Source organism: Neomonachus schauinslandi, chromosome 7 (genome assembly GCF_002201575.2).
Source record: "Neomonachus schauinslandi chromosome 7, ASM220157v2, whole genome shotgun sequence".
In the NCBI taxonomy this organism is placed as follows: domain Eukaryota; kingdom Metazoa; phylum Chordata; class Mammalia; order Carnivora; family Phocidae; genus Neomonachus; species Neomonachus schauinslandi.
Window position 1 is genome coordinate 85,545,955 of NC_058409.1, and position 21,905 is coordinate 85,567,859.

Below are 21,905 nucleotides of genomic sequence, written 5' to 3' on the forward strand. Positions count from 1 at the left end.
TCAGTTACCCAAACTACGCCCACCTCAACCCTAGGGGTGAGCCCTGGTTTTTACTGGTGCCCTATGGGGCCCTGGCTCTAGAACTCAGCAAGTTATTTACGTGATCATCAACTCATTGGTGCACTTTGTCTTCCATTAACATCCATGTGCATTTACAGAATTCTAAGCACAATTTCGGTTATCTGATTGCCAGTATAAATCAGCCAAATATGAAGAATCAGCAAGTGCAAGTTTAATGAAATAGCACCTTTTAAAATACTGGCCTATCAAAATGATGAAGATTCTGCTGATCTTTTGCTCACTGGGGGCTCCTTCTTTTAAAGGACCCCAACTAATTCCCTTTTCATTTCATTCCACTATTTGTATGGCTCAAAAACATTAGTAATCCGTAGCTGCTGCTAAGAGGGGTCACCTAGTGCCATCTTTTGTCCTCTCATAGATGCATGTTTCCTACAAGTCTGGAAGATTTCTAGAGCTGGGCAGGTATTTGTAGAACTTGGACATGGCTTTGAACCGAGGAGTCTTGTGGTCAGCACCTGTGGGGCCACAGAGAAGAGCAGGAAGGTACACAGTGGAGGCGACAGGAAAGCTTCGGGAAGGTGAGTGCTCTACTGGAGGGGATGAGAGGAGGGGGTCCACGGCTTGAGAGCGTCAGGGGCATGAAGTGAAGAGCATGCTCCTGGAAAGATGAAGTGTCCAGAAGAACTTGGACTATAGGTTCCATACAGGAGGAACATCTGAAATGTGGGCTAGGAAGTCCACATACACATGATCTGGCACGCCAAGCCACCGAAGAGGTCTCTGCAGAGAGACCCAATCAGAAGTGTGCTTAAAGGTGTACTTGGTGGCAGAACGTGGGGTGAGCCATCAGGATGCTACCCCCAGAGTCCCGAGGAGTTGAGGGCTAACCTCAGGAGAAGACAATGCAAATGGCCACGTATGCCTGGGATTTTAAGGGAAAAGACCACCTCTGCTAACAGGAGGCAGAGGGAGGAGACTGCAAAGTTGTAATCCTAGATCATCAGCAAAATATAATTTGTACTATAAGTAAGAATTCTGAAGAAGGGGCCGATTTCAAAGTGCAGGAGGAGACAGATTAGAATTTGTTTTGGACGTGCTGTTTTGAAGTTCTAGCATGGTATTTGGGAGAAATGTCCAGTGGGCAGAGAGAAATGCAGCTGAGAGAATTTAGGGACCATTTAGAAGGAACAAAGTCATCCAAATTGAGGTCATATACCTGGATGATTAAGTCGCGATCCCCACCCAAAAAGGACTCTTTTTGCAGGGGGTGGTGGGTGAAACGGGGAGGGGAGGCTGGAACCAGGGAATGAGAAGTAGAGCAATGATGTGTTCTGGGACAGAAGGAAATTCAGGGCACAGGAGCCAAAGAAACACCAAACAAACCCATGTTGTAGACAGGGTAGAAGCATACTGATGTGACCACTTAGAGCGTGAGGTTATGGTGTGAGGGCTGGAGTCGCAGCTGAGTCAAGTCCCCGAGGGGCACAAAAGAGAGCAAGTGGTCTGGGATGGCTCAGGGTGGGAGGGGGCCTGTGATAGGAGGTGAGGGTGGAGAAGCGGGGGTGGCGGGGGGGGGTCCAGATCACACACTTGCTAAGGCATATGGACACTGCTGCGAGTCACTGGAAGGTTTTAAGTAACAAGGTGAGCTAGGAAGGATTCTAAAATGGCCCTTAGTATAGACACACCTTCTCCCGGTTATTCAATCAAAAACGAATCTAGGTACCGCTGTGAGAGAATTTTGCAGGTGTAATTAAGGCCCCAAACAGCTGATCTTAAGATAAGGAGATTATTCTGGGTAGACCTGACCTAATTAGGTGAGCCCTTAAAAGGGGCCAGGCTCCTCCTAGAAGAGATTTAAAGCAGGCAAGGGATTTGATGAATGGGAGGTTCTCCTTGCTGACTTTCAGGCTGGAGGGGGTTGTGCAGAAGGTATGTCAGAGGCCTCCAGGAGCCGAGTTACCACGGGTCAACAGCCAGCAAGGAAACGGGATGTCAGCCCTACAACCACAAGGAACTGACCTGCCAAGAGGCAGAAGGAGTTGGAGGCAGATTCTTCCTGAGAGCCTCAGATGAGGACGCGGCCCTGAGCGGAGTAGCCAGGCACGCTGTGCCCAGATTTCTGCCCCACGGACACTGGACGCCGTGAGCTAACGACTGGGTGTTGTTTCCAGCCCCTCAGCTTGTGGGGGTCTGTTACACAGAACACTAGCACAGAGTAACCAGCAGATCTGCACCTTACAAACACGTGGTGAGGCTGCAGGCCCGCGCCCTTCACTGAGGCCTGCCACGGCCCGCTCACCCGTTCTCAGCCAGCTCCAGCGGGAAGGACTGGCCGCCTGGCTCTGAGACTTCTTCTTTTCTTGGCTGTTGGGTCACTCCTGCTGGTCGCCGCGTCAGGGCCTGCCGCCTGGAGCTCTTCGCCTCCGCAGTGACTTGCACACTGGTGCCGACCCATGGGCCAGGGGGATGGGGGCTTCCCACACATCCCTCTCAAGTCCGAGACACCGCCTCCTGCCTGCCCCGTCCTGCGTGGGCCAGCTGCACGCCCAACAGGGGCACGTCCAGGTCCCCCAGATCTGGTGTCTCATGACCCCACCAGTCAGGTGAGGCCCGCCTGCCCCAGAGTGCTCCTCGCAGGGATGTGATGCCTAGCCCCTCTCCAAGCAGCTGTGGCCTGTTACTCCCCGGAGTGAGAAGGAGGTCTGTGCACTCCTCTGCTTCAAGAGTCGGCACATCTGGTCCCTGGACAGAGTGGCCACTCGTGTGTGGATCGCCTTTAGGCAGCATTTTGCAGAATGATTGGCACACATGCATGCACAGGTGGTGGGTCCCGGTTCCCTGAAGGGCTCAGCAGAGCCCCCGGTGGGCCTGGGACTGCATGCCCCCAGCCTCCTCTCGTCTGTGTGTGTGCGGAAGCTTGCCCCCTGACCCCCAGCACTTGATGTGCCCGCAGCATTTGGGAGACAGATGCACGGTCATGTCCCGGCGGTACGGGCGCTCCCGTTTGCCCAGACCACGCACACTACAGTGGACAGCGGCTTCAGCTGAGCCCACACAAGCAGGCTCAGCTCACCTCTGTGAGCACCGCTGCCCTCACATGGGGGCCCAGCAGAGAAGGTGAAGGCACGCAATTTCCCCTCTGCCTCCCTGTGTGCCCTTGGGAAGCTCCTCGGCCTCGCTGTGCCAGTCCCCAGCCCACCCCCATCCTGTGGAGAGCAACACCTGCCCCTCGCTGCCTCCCAAGAGTAGGACAGAGATGAAACAGCGTCTCCTCTCGGCTGTGCTCAGGTCCCGAAGGCAGGCTGCACAAACACCAGATCAGTACAAAGCAGAGACATTTCTGAAAATACACTCTCGGGGCGCCTGGGTGCCTCAGTCGGTTAAGCGGCTGCCTTTGACTCAGGTCATGATCCCAGGGTCCTGGGATCGAGCCCCGCATCGGGCTCCCTGCTCAGCGGGAAGCCTGCTTCTCCCTCTGCCTGCAGCTCCCCCTGCTTGTACTCTCGCTCGCTCTCTCTCGCCTATGCTCTCTCTAGCAAATAAATAAATAAAATCTTAAAAAAAAATACACTCTCAACTGCATTTTTACAGTTCACTTCTCTGCTGGAAAGGTCATTCACTGGAAGTTTACTAGGACCAAGAGCAAGAGAGGGATCAGAGATGAAGAGGGGCTCCGTGGCACACGGCTGGTGCAGAACTCAGCAAAAACGCGGCACCCCGGTAAGAAGACTCCCGCCGTGCCAGGCTGGAAACCTGGCCATCCGAATGGGTCTGATGGTAACCCTGCAGCCACTAGTGCGCCCTACGTGCTCATGCACGTGCAGGGACGAAACCAGACCAGATGGGAGTGACGCAGTCCGCGTGGCACTGTCTGGAGTCCTGGTCTGGCTCCAAACAGAAGGCTGGGAGAAGACACACAGAGGGCAGGGCTGGGTCGCGAAGGGCCGGCGGAGGCCGAAGCCCAGCGAGGTAGCTCGCGGGGAGACCTGCCTGGGACAGGGCCGTGACCTAGAACCAGCAACCCGGATGTCACAAGGCACCTTCCTGAGAGGTTTCTCCTCAAGAAAAGACCACTGCTTCGCCTGCTCCCCGAGACCCTCCTTACCCCTGCTCTTTGGAGCCTGGACACCCGGCCCCACGACGTTGGTGTTTGCAACCATCCTTTTTTTTTTTTTTTAAGATTTTATTTATTTATTTGACAGAGACACAGCAAGAGAGGGAACACAAGCAGGGGGAGTGGGAGAGGGAGAAGCAGGCTTCCCGCTGAGCAGGGAGCCCGATGCGGGGCTTGATCCCAGGACCCTGGATCATGACCTGAGCCGAAGGCAGACGCTTAACGACTGAGCCACCCAGGCGCCCCGCAACCATCCTTTTTTAAGGGAGGACTATTTCTGAAAATACAGGGCAGATTCCCCCAACTGATTTCAACCACGAGTTGGGCAGTGATTTAAGACCTTCAAAGAAGATGTTTCCACTTGATTTTTAAAAATAAAAACACCCCCAGACCTCAGCTCTCAGGTGTCTGAATTCTCTGCCCTCATGAAATGATTATTCCACTTCCTAGGCTATATTTACAGTATAATGATGTTATTTTCCTTTTTCCTCTAGCGCTGTGGGTTCTTTCTTGGCTCCATCTATCCGGGTCTTGATTAGAAATCCATGCTAACCAACTTTCGGCTGGTTACTGGAAGCCCGTTGTGACTGACAAAACAAATGAAGTCTCTCTCTGTTTAGTCAGCGGAACCCGCATCCTACTTGAGCCAGCGAAGGCCTTGGGGGTTTGGGGAATTTGAAAAATTGAGGGGCTTAGCTTAGAGATACAATATCCAAATGGCTCCCAGTTGGAAGCAGGGAGAGCATTTGCATCCCATGTTTCTGGCACAGTCACGTCCTGAGGATTTGTTGAGGGCATTTTCCCTGCGCTGCTTTTCTCTTCCCACCTCAAGCAAAGCAATTACCACTTCACCTCATGGCCAGAGGCGCTGGCAATGTGAAGCAGAGCTATTACAACTTGGAAGGAAAGACACCAAGGGACAGTGGGTAAATCAGGAGGGTGGCGAAGTTCCCCACCAGGCAGCCTTCCACCCACCCTCCGCTTGGAGGCCACACCGTAACGGAAACGGCCCCGGCTGGATCAGGACAGCAGGAAGAGCGGCTGCTGTCGCCGTCCCCTCCTACCCCCATAGCCCCCAGAAATGATGGGAAACCCATTTTCAAAAAATCCTCAAGCATGTCAGGAAAGCAAGGAGCACTGTTTGTATACCAGAAACCATGAGCAATCGTAAAAAATGAAAGGCAGACTTTTATTCTTGAAAAGGGAAACCATAACTCAGAATGCACAGGGAAGGAAGCTGCTAGAAAATGAGGAAGGGGATTCAGGGGGGCCAAACCCAGGGGTGCCAGCCATGTGAACAGGAGGGGGCCAGATGCTTGGACCACATCTGCACAGAGAGGTGTTGTCAGCCAGGAGGACCGGAAGCCCAACAGTTGGGCTTGTGACCCAAAACCAAGAGTCACAAAACTCAACTCTAAAAAGAACTTACACATGAGGAAACAAAGTTACTACAGCAGACAGAATAACATTTTTAGAATATATATAATAAACAGCCTCAGATAGCCTCATCTTGTTAAAAAAAGAGATGATAGATTTCATCACCAAAATGAAAAACTCAACATAGAAGCCACACACCACAATGGATATACCAGAGAAGGAATCTGTGAGCTGGAAAACTGAGCCAAAGAACCTTTCCAGAATGGCTACGGGAGCTCCTGTGCACTTGAAATGTTGGCTGGTTTGAATGTGAGATGTGCTGTAAGTGTAAAATATATACCAGATTTGAAGACTTAGTGAGGAAGACGAATGAGAAAGAGGAGGAGAAGGAGGAAGAAAAATTATCTTATATGTTTTTTAAAGATTTTATTTTATTTTTTATTATTTATTTGACAGAGAGACACAGCGAGAGAGGGAACACAAGCAGGGGGAGTGGGAGAGGGAGAAGCAGGCTCCCTGCAGAGCGGGGAGCCCGACGCGGGACTCGATCCCAGGACCCCAGGATCATGACCTCAGCCGAAGGCAGCCGCTTAACCGACTGAGCCACCCAGGCGCCCTTTATACGTTTTTTTAAAAAAATACGATTACATATTGAAATGATATTTTGGATACACTGGGTTAAACAAAATAAATTAGAGTGGATTTACTGTTTTTTTACTTTTTTTTTTTTTTTTTTTTTAAATAGGTTCCACACACAGCATGGAGCCCAATGCAGGGCTTGAACTCATGACCTGAGATCAAGACCTGAGCTGAGATGAAGAGTCGGACACTTAACCAACTGAGCCACCCAGGCTCCCTCTTTTTACTTTTTTAATTTGACTACTAGAGAATGAAACTTCCTAGGTGGCTTGCGTTCCATGCCTACCGGATGGCACAGCAAAAGGATGGCGGGAGTATGCCAAGTGGGAGACAGATCTGAATGAGTCAGCATGTTTCTCCTTGCAGGAGAGGAAGAAGGGAGGGAAAGAAACACTGATAGAGCAGAGGAAGAATGTCTAGGACTGAATAAATACACCCATGAGGCCTTCTGATTGGAAAGAGCCAGTGATGTTGAAAGGAAGTGTTCCCACAAAGGTGAGAACGAGACAAAGATGACTGATCATCACCATTTAACACTGTCCTGAGGTTCTCATCAACACAAGAGCACAACAAAAAAGCAAAGAAAGAGACATTTTCTGCTTGCAGGTGAAATGACTGCCTATATGCTCTCCCCCGCCGCTCCCCTCTCAAAAGGCCTGGCGCCAGCAGGCCTTCTCCACGTTCCAAGCCGGGGCTACATTCTCCAGCCTCCAAGGCCTGGGTAAGAGTCGGACCTATCAGCACCTGCTCCTTCCCCGTAATGACCCACGGAGAGCTGACCTGCGCAGCAAGAGAACCGGGAATACACCACTCACCGGGGCCGTGGGAAGGGTGCTTACCTACGGATGGCATTGGCGAACTCGGCAGCCAGCTCACTGTCGCTACACGTTGTCCTTAGTTCAGCCAGTGAGAGAGCCGGGGAGGCAGCATCAGCACATTCCTGAGGACGGCAGACACATTCCGGTTAGCCCTGGAGCCGAGCCCGACAGCAACCCGGAGGCGCATGGCAGCTCTGCCCACTTCTCTGGACCTTTGTAACCTGGCTGGTGGGCCACGGGGGTTCCCGGCATGCTCGGAGCTCTCCACACACACGTTCTCCCACCGAGCCATCATGGTGACCCTTTGAGGCACATACTGTCTTTATGCCCATTTACCAAGGACAAAACTAAGGTACAGAGAAGTTACGTTGCCCCGAGCCGTCAGCTCAGACAGGGTGGAGCCAGGATTCAAACCTGGGTCAGCTGGGACACATCTGCGCTCTTCACCGCTGGGTTAAGCCTCTTGTGATGCATAAAAGACAAGTGGGAAATGCACCTGAGCGTCCTCGCCCCTCTCCCAACACACTCCTTGGGAGAAAACCAACCTTCTCTAGATTTAGGAGCTTTAGTGGGTACAGTATAATCATCTAGAAAACCCAAGAAAAAAGGAAGACAGATGTGCACCCTCCGTGTGTGTGTGTTGTGAGAGAGAGAGAGAGAGAGAGAGGGAGGGAGAGAGAGGGGGTGGGTGCGGGTGGAGCCTGACGCAGGGCTTCCAGCAGGCCTCCATCTCACCACCCTGAGATCATGACCTGACCCCAAATCAAGAGTCAGACGCTTAATGGACTGAGCCACAGACGACCCGCCCCTTTTTTTAATTGAAGTATAGTTGACCATTAGTTTCGGTTCTGACCCTCAGACAGGAATTTTGACGTCATCTAAACCCAATCCTCTCCTTTTACAGATGAGGCAGCGTGAGGGCCCGAACTCCTAAGTCCTAAACTGAGCTCGGACCCTCGTACAGCAGCCCTCGTGCCCCTCTGAGCAGACGGAGGGCAGAAGCTGTGCTGCGGAACCGGGGGGCCCGGGAGGCGCTCATCTGACCGCCTGCTCAGCAGACTCGTACTGAGGATCTACCACAACCCGCGCTTGAGACCGAAAAGCCCGCGGCCTGTCGCAGGGGATGGAATGTCAGTGGAAAGGTGTATCGCGATGGGATGTACGAAGTGAGTGCCCCAGTCCAGATAACAGGAGGGCACAGGGTCTCCGCCAGGCCCCTCCAGCACAGGACCACACCCGGGGGGCCCCTCTGCGGCAACCCCGCCAGCCTCCCGCCACCTCTCTCTGCCCGCAGACCCAGGCCCCCTCTGCCCGCCCCTGGGATCCGCTGAGACTCCACCGCGCTCTCTGTGCATCAGCTCCCACATGAGGACATTTCCTAGGAGTCCTTGAAGACAGGGCGGCTCTGTCTCGCCCGGTGCCTCTCTGAGAACACGTGCGCTCATGTCTGTTGCATACAGACAGCAGCCGCAAACCCGAAGGCGGCCCGGATAACACCTGGGACGCAGCCCGCTGGCCGGAGGGAAGTCTTAGAGCGATCACGGCACACACCCTGTGGAGCCAGAGTGGACGTGCCAGCTCCAAGCCTTGCCGGCCACCTGTTTCTGTAAGGCCTGCAGGCCAAGCACGGTCTTCTATTTTTAAACTCATGAAGAAAAGACTATTTCGTGATGTGTACACATTATATGAAATGTCCGTGTCCGTGAAGGAAGTGTTATTAGAACACAGCCCACACCTCTTTGTGTCTACACTGTGTCTGCTTTCACGCTACAGTTCTAGAACGGCCCGGCTCCGTACTCGCAGAGGCGTCTGTGACCTGAAGACCGTAAGATAATGACTTCCAGCTCCTTCAGTTTGGCAACCCCTCCTACCGACTGCCCGCCTCAGCTGCCGACCAACAAGGCTAAATGAGAGCCCAGAAGGGAGACTGCACTGAAAGAGTAAATGGGTCTGATATTTGAAAGACAAGATAATCAGCTACAATAATTTCATTACCTAAACAACACAAGGTACTCTTATAAAGCCTCTTACTTGAATGTAACAAAAAATTAAAAATAAAGCCTTCTGGCCTTTTCCCTTAGATTTCTGTACTTCAAAGCCATTCCACACAACACTGTGTCTCCCTCAGTCAAAATAAACACCAAGAACTGGGGAAGTGCTCGGCTCGCGGGCCTTCCGGCGAGAACCCGGTAGGTCCGTCTCCACCACACGCTAGGAGCGCACCGGCCAACGCCGCAGCCCTCTCAGCTCTGTCCCAGTGACTGGTAACAGACTCAAGCGGCTGTACAAAGATTTCTAAGGTGTTGGCGTGGAAGGGGAGACCCCATTTTCTTGAGCCCCAGATATTACTGCATGAAACTCTTTGTAGGCTGCTGTCCACCCAGACTCCACTCCACAGGCAGCGCGCAGATGGTTTCACGGGGCCTCTCCTAGGCCCAGACGGGTGCACGTTCCCCCCCGACCCCCCCACCCCGCTGCCAAGCCTTCGTGATCGCTCACTGTCCCCAGGCCAGCACAGCTGCCTGATTATGGGGGACTGACTTCTCTGCCCGAACCCTCTTCATTGGGCTAGCTGCCACTCTCCACTGGCTCTCAGTTCAGGAAACCTGTCCCAAATCTCCACACCTGGGTTCTCTGTCGGGCCCGTGGCCTCCCATGGCACTAGGAATTGATCCTTGGTCTCAGGTCCCTGTGTTACAATCATCTGTTTGCCCATCAGTGTCCCTCTCTGGATAGAAACTCCTCAAACTGCCTCCAGCACCTCAGCTGGACCAGCCCACATCTATCTCGTGAATGGATGACGGGCAGGCAGCCAGGTCTTGGGAGAGATGGCCCAGCCAGGTCCCAGGGACGTGAACGCCCCTGCCGCCTTCGCTAGGTGACGGGTGGACAGAGTGCAGCTGTGGTCCCCTGCAAAGCACGCTCCAGTTCTTAGCGGTCTAGGGAGTGACCACTGACCGCCACACCAATCAGCAAGTTGCTTCCTTTCCAGGTGCAAAACTCCCCCAGGGACACCCCTGCATTTGGGCTGTGAGAAGCCACTCCTCAGACTGGGCAAGTCAGCGTATGCCCCCGGCTCCTGGGCTGGAAACAAACTGCAGCTCGGGGAAGCTAGCATTTATTAGGAACGGAAAGTACAACGCAGAACACAGAATTGCCGTACCCTGGCATGAGGCATGTAATTCTTTAGGGTCTGGAGTATTTTTTTTCCCCAATGCAATATCCGGAATAATTCTGAGATACAGTATGATGGAATGAGCTTGGATTCTAGAGAAAAAGACTTCTGGGCTCATGGGAGTGTGAGTTTGCCAGATGACATCACCTGTCAGCCCATGCTCTGTGACACCCTGTGTGTGAGCCGGGGCCTGCTTTCCTCCTCCTCTGCCTCAGCGGCTTCCTGCTTCCCCCCTCACCGATGGCAGAAATGCCAACAGAAGCTGAGGTGGCAACCCGGCTGAGGGGAGGAGGGCCATTAGTCAAATTCGGGTTAAATCCTGATGCTGCATTTATTAGCCGTGAGACCCCCTCGCTTGTGAGCCTCGTTCCCCTCGTGTAAATGGGGGTACCTACTCCGTCCCCAGCGCTGAGATTCCTAGGAGGCCAACAAATGCAATGATCGGTGCAGATGTGACCAACAGGCCACAGGCGATGGTCACCATGCCAGGCAGGGGAGCCAAGGAGGCGGCCCGGTGTCAGAGCCCTGGGTGACAGTGCCGATCCCTCCCCGATCAGACTGTGGCACAGGAAAATGCTCTAACTAGTACCTAAAGTGCGATTTTTTTAAAAAGTGGATTTGGTTTCTTTGCTCTCAAAATGTTACCTTCTATAAGATCTCTGGAAAGGCTTGCAGTTCCCATGCAAATAAGGAAACTGAGGCTGTGGGGCTGGGGGGTGCCCGCAGCCCTGCTCCTACCTTGCCAGGCTTGTCCTTGCCGCCGCTGCTGGTGGAGCTCAGGGACCGTGTGCACTGCTCCTTCTGTTCCTCCACCTCGGACTTCAGGTGCTCGATGTGCACCAGGTAGGCCTGCTCCTGGGCCTCCCGCGTGCTCAGCTTCAGCTCCAGGGCCTTCTTCTCCTTCTCCAGGAGGTAGAGCTGGGCCTTCAGCTCGGCCATCTCCTCCTGCGGAGCACAGAGGGTGCGAGGGATCCACGCTGTGGGAGCAGGCCCGGGCGTGGGAAAGCAGGCCAGTGACGAGGGCGGTGGAGTTACCCCTTCGCAGCCTGGACAAGATGACCGGGAGGAGACAAGCCAGCTGTCTCCGCCATCTGAAGGACTGATGTGTGGACAAAGCCATGGGCTTTGTCACTCTATGGACCGGGATGGAGATAAATGAAGGGGAGTTACAGGCAAGCAGATTTTGGTTCACTGTAAGAAGAACCTTTCGAACAACTGGAACACACACACCCCCACCACTCCAGGCCCCCGCTCAATGGGCACACCTGTCTCTGTTGGAAACCAGGTTTCTGGCATGCGTCGGCCAGAATCAGAGCCCGATGCAGGGCTTGATCTCACAACCCTGAGATGATCATGACCCGAGCCAAAATCAAAAGTCGGAAGCTTAACGGACTGACCCACCCGGATGCCCCATTTCTGCTCTTTTAGACAATTTCTATGATATATACACATTTTATTTTCAATAGCAAAGGGAATATTTTATTACACCAAAAATGTCTTTCCTGGCCAGAGGAAAGAGGCCTCCATCAGTCAAAGAGGTTGTGAAGGAGGGTCGTCCACACAAGGCTGGGTCTGACTAGCTCCCTTCCAATTCCCATTTCCTTCTCCATTTTCCATGGCCCCAACCCACATATTCAATCCTCCCTTGGCACCCCACAGCTGAAGCCTTCTCATCTTTTGCCATCAGAGGCAGGATTCTGAAGGTTCTGGCAACACTGCATACGGAGCTAATGGGGCCAGTCACACCCAGAACAAACATAAACGCAAGCTTGAAAGAAGGAGAGATGAATCCATGGGTGCCAGAAATGAAAAGAACTCTGCCCAAGAAGAAAGGCAAGGTGGCCATGATACAGGCCAACAGAGGTTTCAGACCAATATGGAGGCCCCAGGACCTGGGCTTCTGGCACCTGTGCTGAGGGCAGGGCAGAGAGCCGGAACAGAGACCCCCTACATGAGCCAGGACTCTCAAAGTACTGCCTAGAGGGGCGCCTGAGTGGCTCAGTTGGTTAAGCGTCTGCCTTCGGCTCAGGTCATGATCCCAGGGTCCTGGGATCGAGTCCCATGTCGGGCTCCCCGCTCAGCGAGGAACCTGCTTCTCCCTCTGTCTCCTGGCTTGTGCTCTCACTCTCTCTCTGTCAAATAAATAAATAAAATATTAAAAAAAAAAAAAAAGTACTGCCTAGAGTAAAAGACCAGAAGATTTCCTTTCCGGAGATGTGGTGAGGAAACTTATCCCTCAGGGTCTGGGTGGGAAAAGTGAAAAGAGCCTCTTTTGAGGAATCAGAGCCACATACTTGTCATATGTAGATGTGAAACAGGAATCTAAGCCAAGAATGTAACAGAAACTAGCCCTAAACCTCTGAAACCCACGGGTCCCAACAGATCCATGCACAGAACCACTCTGTAGGGACATCTACAACCCAGGACCCACAAGACTCCGTAGAATACACAATCCCCACCGAAGATGAGCTGGTATGCACACCCTCCCCTCAACGCACACAAAGAGAAAATGGAAAACAAATCATGTGAGACAGAATCAGCACTTACGAGAACCAGAGATAACAGGTGAAACACTAGAAAATAAATATTTAAAATGAAGAGAGGAAGAAGGGTCCTAATGGAAGGATAGGATATTCAAAAAAGAAGAGTGGATTTAAAAAGGAACCAAGTAGATCATCTAGAAATGAAAAGGTGTTTACTAAAGATCATGTACAAGAAGGGAAAAACCCAGAAAACTTGAGTTTCTCAGCAACTGTATCCTAGAATGAAATGGTGAAATCCAATATAACCTGCTGCTTGTGGTTTTGGAATGGGCACGCACATCCCCGTGAGCACACTGTGTAGGGAAGGGAGAGGACTCTGATGTTTTTTGTGTTTTGTTTTTTTTTTTAAAGATTTTATTTATTTATTTGAAAGAGAGAGAATGAGAGAGAGAGAGCATGAGAGGCAGGAGGATCAGAGGAAGAAGCAGACTCCCCGCTGAGCAGGGAGCCCGATGCAAGACTCAATCCTGGGACTCCAGGATTATGACCTGAGCCGAAGGCAGTCACCTAACCAACTGAGCCACCCAGGCACCCAGGACTCTGATGTTTATCCTTCAGAAACCTCACAGGAAGGAACCGAAGCCAGAACACCAGCAATGGCTGCCTCTGGCTCATATTATGGGTTATTTCTCTCCCAGCTTTTTGTAATTTCTGTTCTTTTATTTTTTAAATTTTATTTATTTTGAGAGAGACAGAGAGAGAGGAGGAGGAGGAGGAGGGGAGAGGGAGAGAGAGAATCTTAAGCAGCCTCCACGCCCAGCACAGAGCCCGATGCAGGGCTTGATCTCACAACCCTGAGATGATCATGACCCGAGCCAAAATCAAAAGTCGGAAGCTTAACGGACTGACCCACCCGGATGCCCCATTTCTGCTCTTTTAGACAATTTCTATGATATATACACATTTTATTTTCAATAGCAAAGGGAATATTTTATTACACCAAAAATGTCTTTCCTGGCCAGAGTAACCCAGATTTTATCACACATGCTGGCTTGACTATAAAAAGGAAATCCTTAGTCTTTGGCCAAATGAAACATGATGATGGAACACATAACGAAAGGGCAGCCTCCCAGCTCATGCTGCAGGGCGCGAAGGCCCACAAACAGGTCTCCTGACTGGGGGAAAAAGGCACTGTGATGATGGACCCAATGCCTGGCTCATGGGCCATGAGAGGAGAAATCAGCCAAGGTTGCGTGAGGATTCCCCAGAGGGAACAGAAGTCAGGGTCAGAGCTGGGTGAGTGGGACACGATAAAACAGCCTGGAAGCAAAGGGCTGATTCCTAATCTGCTGTCACTGCCCAAAGTCTTCCCAGGATTCAGCCAGACTCAAGACTGAGCAGTCGCCAAGGACAGGGACACATTGACCAAGTGACCCGAGCGTGTTGGGTTGACCATGATGGCGGCTCCTCTTTCCAGAGGTGAGTTAAGCAGAGGGGGGCCTGCTCTCTTGCAGGGACAGTGCTGGTTCCAACAGGAGACACCACTTATGAGCTATTGATTCAGCACTTCCTTGACCACCCGGCCCAACGGACCTGCCTCTGGTTCCTAAGCTGGCTTCTGTCCCTGAGAGCCTCTCCTGTCTCAACACCTGGGGTCTAGAGACACTGCAGAATCCAAGGCTGTGCAAATCAGGCCTTTGTGCACAGGAGAGTGGAGTTTGGAGAGCAGGCTTGGGGACATGGCTCCCAGCTCCTACTCCCTACGTTAGGGGGCCCAGACCTGCAGGAGCAGGCCTTACAAGTGCCCACCTCTGCCCCAGGCCTGCTGAGAGCTGGTCACAGCCCTGCAGGACCATGCTCCTGGCAAGTGGTTACTGTTTCCACTCCAGCTGGGTGCACACAATCCAACACACTCTGGCCTGAACTTGCTGGGTTCTCGCAGACCCCACAGGTAAGGACAGTCCTCCAAACCTGCCTTCACTTCCAACACCAGCCACAAGTACTGGCGGCGGCGGGGGGGGGGGGGGGGTCCCCGGGCCACTTGCACTTCTCACTAACTCAGGGGCATGCACAACCCACTCGGATCAACGACTCCCTCAGCTCAGGAGTGCGCTGTACTTAGGATTAGGGTTTTACCACAGGGAGTGCACACGGGGGTCCCTGGAAGAGCGCTGCATGCAGATCTTTCCTGAGCCTTGGTGCCCAGGGATCTTACTGGGGTTTCATGACTGGGCATGGTGGAGAAAATCACTGGCCACACAGGGAACTCAATCTGTAGCCCTCCTCCCGTCCCTGGAAGTCAAGGGCCTCAAAGTCCGACCCTATAATCACAGGCTCCATTCTTCCAGGGACAGCCCCAGTGCTGGTTTCAGCCCCCCCAACCAGGAGTGGGCTCATTAGCATAACAAAGCTCAGGAAATTCCAAGGGTCTGGGGAGCTCTCAGCGGGAGCTGGGAACCCAGAGCAGGTACTGCTGTCTTCTGAGAAAGCACTCCGCAGGGGAAGGCCCCGTGCTTGGCGCCCCTGGCCAGAGCCTGCAAAGTGCGTCCTGCGGAAGGGACGGCAGTGTAACCACTCCCCGATGACGGGCACTACCTGTCCAAGAAAGCTCCCCCCTCCCCAAGTTTCCAGATGCCAGCAGAGAATTCAGCCTGCCGGCCGGTGAGCACAAAATCTCATCAGGAAACACGGATGTGAAAGGGCACTGGCCAACTTCCCTGGAGGGTGTCAGGACCCCCACGGCAGGGAAAAGGGCGTCAGGACACCGGGGCTCCGGTCCCAGTGCTGCACCTGTCCGCGCCCCGTCCTCCCCTACTCCCCATTAACATCAGCATCCATCCCAGAAGCACCTTAAGCTCCTAGAGAGGAGAGGTCCTTTTCCGGGGACAGGGGCTGCTCCCGCCTCTAGGGATCTGATCTGGCTTCTCGTGAAGAATGAGGTGTTCCAGAGCGGAGCTGAGACACCCCTCCAGGGTCATGCCCAGCCCCAGGGACCCCGGACACACTGAAACTAGTCCTGCCTACAAATGAGGCTCTGGCTGTCCTCCAGCAGGAGGTGACTGAACCCAGACGGGGTCGACTGGTCATCATCACTGACCTGCTGTCAGAGGGCCTTCTCCCGTCTCCCGGTGAGGACACGGCAGCGCACGGTCCCCGGGCTGCGTCGGGCCCCATCCCCACACTACCTTCATGGCCATCAGCTCCTGCATCAGCACGGCGTTTTCCAGATCCAGCCGCTGGCTGTCCCCGCGGGGCTTCACGTCGTAGCTGAGCGGGTCGATGTGGATGCTCTCCAGCTCCAGCATGGTCAACTTGACTGCCGCCCTGTCATTCCGGAGCTGCTGGATGTAATCCTTCAGCCGCTGCTCGTCTTCTTTGGTGAACTCCGTGTCACAGCTGCTGGCTGTGGAGCTAGTTGTGCTGAGGAGACAGAGAAACCCTCTCGCGGTCCCAGCCACCGTGAGCGGGTCCTGTCCCTGACTCCTTCCCACACCCCGTCTCTCCAACAGCGGCCCACGGGAATCCCGCCCCCCCCTCCCCCCCCACCGCCAAAAGAGAAAGGCATTCTTCCTGCCATGGGGCACTGATACCACCTTCAAGGAGAGAAATCAGTCTGAAGAATGACAGAAATGCTTGTTATCTCCTTTAACACATGTGGACCCTAAAAATGAATTCTAAGGAAATAATCCCACAGAAGCAACAAGATACAAAGACGTTTTGTGGCACAGCGGGTGTAGTTAATTATGATACATTCCAAAAGGGGGGAAGTTATATGGACATCACAGTAGTAATTTACGACACAGTGGAACTATTTTAAGTGGAGAAATAGGACAAAAGTAGTATTTGATTAAAAAATATGCATACATGTGGGCCAGACTTACAAAAAGGGATATGTTAAGGAACAAAGTTGGAGAACGAAATACCTATGGTGTGATGTACTGATACGTGTGTGTACGTGAACCTATTCGCTTGTGCAAACACACGTCCCCTCGGGGCAGGAGCTGGAGGGTGTGGTGGAAGAGGGGGAGGGGGTACCGTGCAATAAGCCCCCCCACGTGTACTGCTACTGTGACAACCTCGAAAGCAGGACACCCCCCCACCCCGCCCCCCGCCATTCCTCCTGCGTCACGGCTGAGCATACTGTCCACCACAGGGACTCAGGTCTGCCCATGGGGCCCTGGGAGGCCCGTGCTGAATGGTGACAACTGCCACACCTGAGGAGCACTTAGGATGAACCCCGAGAACTGGCGGCCCCTGAAGGTGTCACTGGACCCACCAACACTTGACATAGCCCTCAAGCCTCCGGCCTTGGAAAGATGGCGCAAAAACAAGCAAGGGCCCATTGAACTCTCATCAAAACAGGCCAGGTTGGCATTATCATCTCATTACAGATTTGGTGACGGAGGCTCAGAGACGTTAGGCGGCTTGCCGGGTCATGAGGCTGGACACTGGTACACCTGGACTTGGGCCACTGTCTTCTCATTCCTCAGCCCCACCCTCCCAAGACTCCCATTGCTAGAAGCTGGGCCAGGAGCAACGAGTGGTCTCCACAGGCTGCTGGCTGCTGGAGGCCCAGGCCTGCCCTCCTCACCTCACCCTGGAACAGGGGTAACAGGCCCGGGACCCCAACTTAGCAGATGCAATTGCCCCATAACCTAGGTGTGACCAAGGACCATTCCACTCTTGCGTGTGACGCATTACCTAGAAGACAGGGCTTCTGCGGACACAAGGGTGAGGAGAGGGGGTGAGCTGGAGCTCCACCACTCAGCTGACCGTGCACCGGAGGAAGACAACATCCCAGGGCTTGGGTGATCTTCGAGTCAGAGAAGTCCCACTAGCACTGCAAGTTCCTGAGCACCACAGACTCTTTGGGGCTGCTCTCCCACCCCACCCTCTTCACCCCATCAGGACAGGCAGGATGTATCTTGCAGGGGAAGGGAGCAAGATCAGCCTGGCCAACATACATCATCTCCTTTCAGGTTCTGACTGTTCATTTCATGCGGCAACGGGGCTGGGCTACAGTGCCTAGGTGCTCGGCCAAACACCCACCTAGATGTCACTGTGAAGGTATTTTTTTTAAAGCTGTAATTAACATTTACTTATTTAAGAGAGCATGAGTGAGTGAGTGTTGGGGGAGGGACAGAGGGAGAGGGAGAGAGAATCTCCAGCAGTCTCCCTGCTGAGCAAGGAGCCTGACACAGGGCTTGATCCCAGGACCCTGAGATCATGACCTGAGCCAAAATCAAGAGTCGGATGCTCAAGGGACTGAGCCACCAAGGTGCCCTGAGATGTGATTAACACTTAAATCAGATGCTGAGTAAAGCAGACTACCTTCCATGATGTAAGTGGGTCTCGTCCAATCAATTGAAAGCCTTAAGAGAAAAGACTGAGGTCCCCCAAGAAAGAAATTCTGCCTCCGGACAGCCTTCAGATTCAAGACTGCTACATCAAGCCTTCCTTGGGTCTCCAGCCAGTGTGCCTGCCCTACAGATTTAGGACTTGCCAGTCCCCATAACTGTATGAGCCAATTCCTTAAAATTAGTCACTCTTTACCTATATATACATACCACCACCTCTACCCCTGTTGGTCCTGTTTCTCTGGAGAACCCTAATACAGAGGTGCTACCTTGATCTGTAACCCAAGCATCTTTGCCACTTGATAGATTTACAGGTAGCATGACTCAACCTCCCTGGGCCTAATTCCTCATTTGTAAAGTTGAAATGTAGTGTTTAGAACAGTGCCTAGCACGCAGTAAGCACTCAATAAATGTAGTTATCATTCAATTAAGTGATACTGGAGGGCCACTATGAGGTACTCTTCTAGGCCCTAGAAAAATCTCTGCTCTCATGGAACTCATTCTAATAGGGGAGACAAACAAATAAAATACACAGTACATCAGATAGTGAGAAGTACAGCGGAGAAAAATGAAGCAGTTATGGGGAGCACAAAGAGAAGATGGGATTATTTTGTGCAACAGAGTTGTAGGGAGGGCCTGCATGAAAAGTTTCATAAAGTAGACCTAAGGATAAAGTAGACCCACAGGACATGAGAAAGGGAGCTGTGTGGATATTTGGAGGAAGAGTGATCCAGGCAGAGGACACAGCGAATGCAAAGGCCCTGAGGCAGTGAGCGTGGCCAGCACAAATGAGACTGTGGCTGAGTTAGAGTCAGTTGAGGGAGAGGGAGAGGGGAGAGGTCAAAGAGGAGTGGGCGGGTGGGCAGGGAGCCAGGTCATGTCAGGTTTTATAAGGGTTGTGTCTTTTTCTCTAGAATTAGAATGGAAGCCACTGGAGGGTTTGTAACAGGGGTGATGTGATCTGCCTTACATCTTGATAGGCTCCCTCTGGCTACTGGGCTGAGGAGATGCAGGGAGGCAAGGGCAGAGGCAGGGAGACCCATTCTGGGCTATCGCGACAATCCCGGGAAGAGATGGTGGAAGCTGGGAGTGCAGGAAGGAGGATACAGTTATGATGATCAATCACCATCCCCATGTTTTCTCAGGCTGCATTTTAAAAAGGACGAGAAGGGAGAAGCAGCAACACCCTCTGGTTGGAATACTTCAAGTGCCAATTTCATAAAGAAACGAAGCAGCTCAGGTGAAGCGAACAAGCTAACAGTAGCCCCAGCAGAGGGCGCTGGGGAGGCCGGTGGGACTTCTGAACTCGGGGGACTTCTCCGGAATAAGGTCCCTCCCTCAGCATCTCTGTGCTCTGCAGTAAAGCACTGCCCTCCCCCAGCCGAGGGGTGGGAGGGCGGTGGGGGCGGTAGGCATGCCTGGAACAAAACCATTCAAGTAGGACTCAGCGCTCACCTCCGTGGACCGTCAACACGGACATGGAGGGACAGATGTCTCAATATCCCACAGACAAATGAGCAACAAGACGAAAGCCAACCGCAGCATGGCATTCGCTGGCACAGCATGCCACAGGGCTGAGAGTGGGGCTGCGCTTGCAGGGGCGTGTGTCCCACCGCGTGGCGCGGGGCAGCACCAACACCTCTCTTCCAGTGAGCCGGGAGGGGGCTTCAGGTATGAAATCCTTTCCGGTGGAGCTGGGGCTCCGGACCCGAGGCTCACTTTACAATCCCCGTCCTTCCTTACGTTAAAAATTATTTTGAAAAATTTTAAACATATAGAAAAACACGGAGATGAACCAATACCCACGTACCTACCACCCAGATGAGTTTTATGATATATTTTCTTTGGACTACTTTTTTTTTTTTTTAAAGAAATAGAACACTTTCAAAGTACCCTTTGTTCTCTTTCACTTAAATTTCAAAATTCAAAGGGCACTAGAAGCTAGAGTTCTGTAATTATTCTGCAGGCACTAAAATGATACTATTTGGGCAGACTTCCATTTAGCAGGACTGGTGTACCCCAGTGGCTGTCAGAGAGTCGTTGCTGGGCTAGCTGTAGCAGCACCGCCTGGGAACTTGTGAAGAATGCACATTCCCAGGCCCACTCCCAAGACCTCTAGAAGGGGGGACTCTGGGAGTGGGGCCCAGCAATCTGCATTTTAATGTACCCTCCCCATCATTCTGAGGCACAGCCAGGTTTGAGAACAACTGGTCTACCCCATAAGACAGGTGGGCATTTGCATGGTAGGTAGCCTGTGGGATAACGGGATTCCTCCCCCTCCCTAAATTCTCTAGGGAGAGGCCATACACTCTTGGGCTGATCTGGCAAGTGCCAGTGATTATGAGCACACCTCTAACACCAGACAGACCTGAGTAAATGTTCTTCCTCTGCCACTGCCTAGCTTTATGGTCCAGAGTAAATGACCCAATGTTCCCAGGCTGCAGTAAAGTGGGAATCCGAATAATTCCCCTCTCCCCAGGCTGTTGGAAGGGAGACGATGGGTCCCGAAGTGGGCAGGGCCGGCTAGTGCAGCACTCGTTCTGGGGGAGTTGGAGAAACATCTGTGCCCTTCCCAGCACCTCCCTGCACAGTCTCAGGAGCTCCCTCTAGGTATGACAACCACCTAGCAGGTCATGCAGAATACCCGGGCTGAGGGAGAAGCAATACAGCAAGTGCTCAATGGGACTAGAGAAACCACCTAGAATGTTCTAGGAAACACCAACACAGGTGGGCAGAGGCTGACAGGCTTTGGGGCGTCCTAGACCCCTGAGGGTCTGAGCCCTGATACCTGGCCGGGGGTGGGGGGAGGCCTTTATCTCACTGTCTCTACCATGGGTATAGTTTTCAAAAAAGAAAAAAGATCTCCCTCCCCAGATGGACCCTTGTGGGACGCTCAGCACTCTAAAATGCTCTTACCAGGGCGAAGTTTGATTTCCAGCTACGCACTGCATCCCCCGAAGCCCCTGTGGCTTCCCTCCCTCCCTTCTGGGAAGCCGGCGGGGAGCAGATCAGGGAGGTTAATTACAATTCTGCTTTGTGCCTTAATGTTCCACTGTGGAATAGGATTGTGACGGTGTGAAAGGCAGGGAAGCCTCTGGCCTCTCCTCTGCCTCCCGCAGCCGACAAAGGCGCTGCCGGTCTCCCGAGGGCCTGCCACTGGCTGTGGGGCCTGGGGTAGGTCATCCATTAGCTCTCCCAGCTTGGAATGCTGGATGGTCTCAGCTGTCAAGGGGGAATGAATCACTGTCCACCCGGACTGGTTACTCCTCGTCTCCAGGGTGGGAGGCCTGTTCTCTGAGAGCGATTTCGGGGAGGGCTGCAGGTGGAGAGCCCCAGCCCACCCCAGAATGGTGGAACAGCCCGTCTTTGCATTCAGCTCTGTTTTTTCAGTAAGCTGGGCCAGGTCATGTGGGTTTCTCCTTTCCCGGATGCTCTGCTGGGGCCCCCTCCTGCTGGCTTTGCTCCGCGTCCATGAGGTGCCAGGAATCTTCTGGCACACTGCGCGTGGGGTGGCCTACAGCCAGGGGGGTGGAGGGGGAGTGCTGGCCGCCTGGGACACCGAACCCTTCCACCTGCCCTGGCCACAACGGCACACGGACTCAGGTTTAGTTAAGCAGCTGTGGGTTTCAAATATCTGGTCTTCTGTCCCCCTTCTTTGTGTCCCAGCCTCATCCTCAAGACAACTCCCCATCCTGCTTTTTAGAAGAAAAATCCATTTCTCTGCAGCCTCCTCATCTTGTCATGGCAAAAAGCTAGAATGGCATTTCATTTCTTTGCCACAAAAACCAGAGATGGGTTTTCCTCTGAGTTTTTATCAATGTCTTATCTGGCCCCCATTAAGATCTCATTTCCACCAAGGGGCAGCTCATTTTCAGAAGGAAAATGCCATCAGGCTGGCCTTCTGTTTTGCTGAGCATT

At 52.9% G+C, this 21,905-nt stretch overlaps 1 protein-coding gene across 2 annotated transcripts in view; it reads right to left on the bottom strand.

The window, feature by feature from the left end:
- The window catches only part of MCC (MCC regulator of WNT signaling pathway), a 398,823-nt gene that overhangs the window by 10,841 nt on the left and 366,077 nt on the right, over positions 1 to 21,905 (bottom strand). For both annotated transcript variants that reach the window (XM_044917088.1, XM_021701419.2), the window contains 3 exons: positions 15,816 to 16,050; positions 10,886 to 11,092; positions 6,994 to 7,094 (listed from right to left, as the gene is read on the bottom strand). In XM_044917088.1, coding sequence (XP_044773023.1) covers positions 6,994 to 7,094; positions 10,886 to 11,092; positions 15,816 to 16,050 — 543 coding nt within the window. The remainder of the gene's footprint in view (positions 1 to 6,993; positions 7,095 to 10,885; positions 11,093 to 15,815; positions 16,051 to 21,905) is intronic.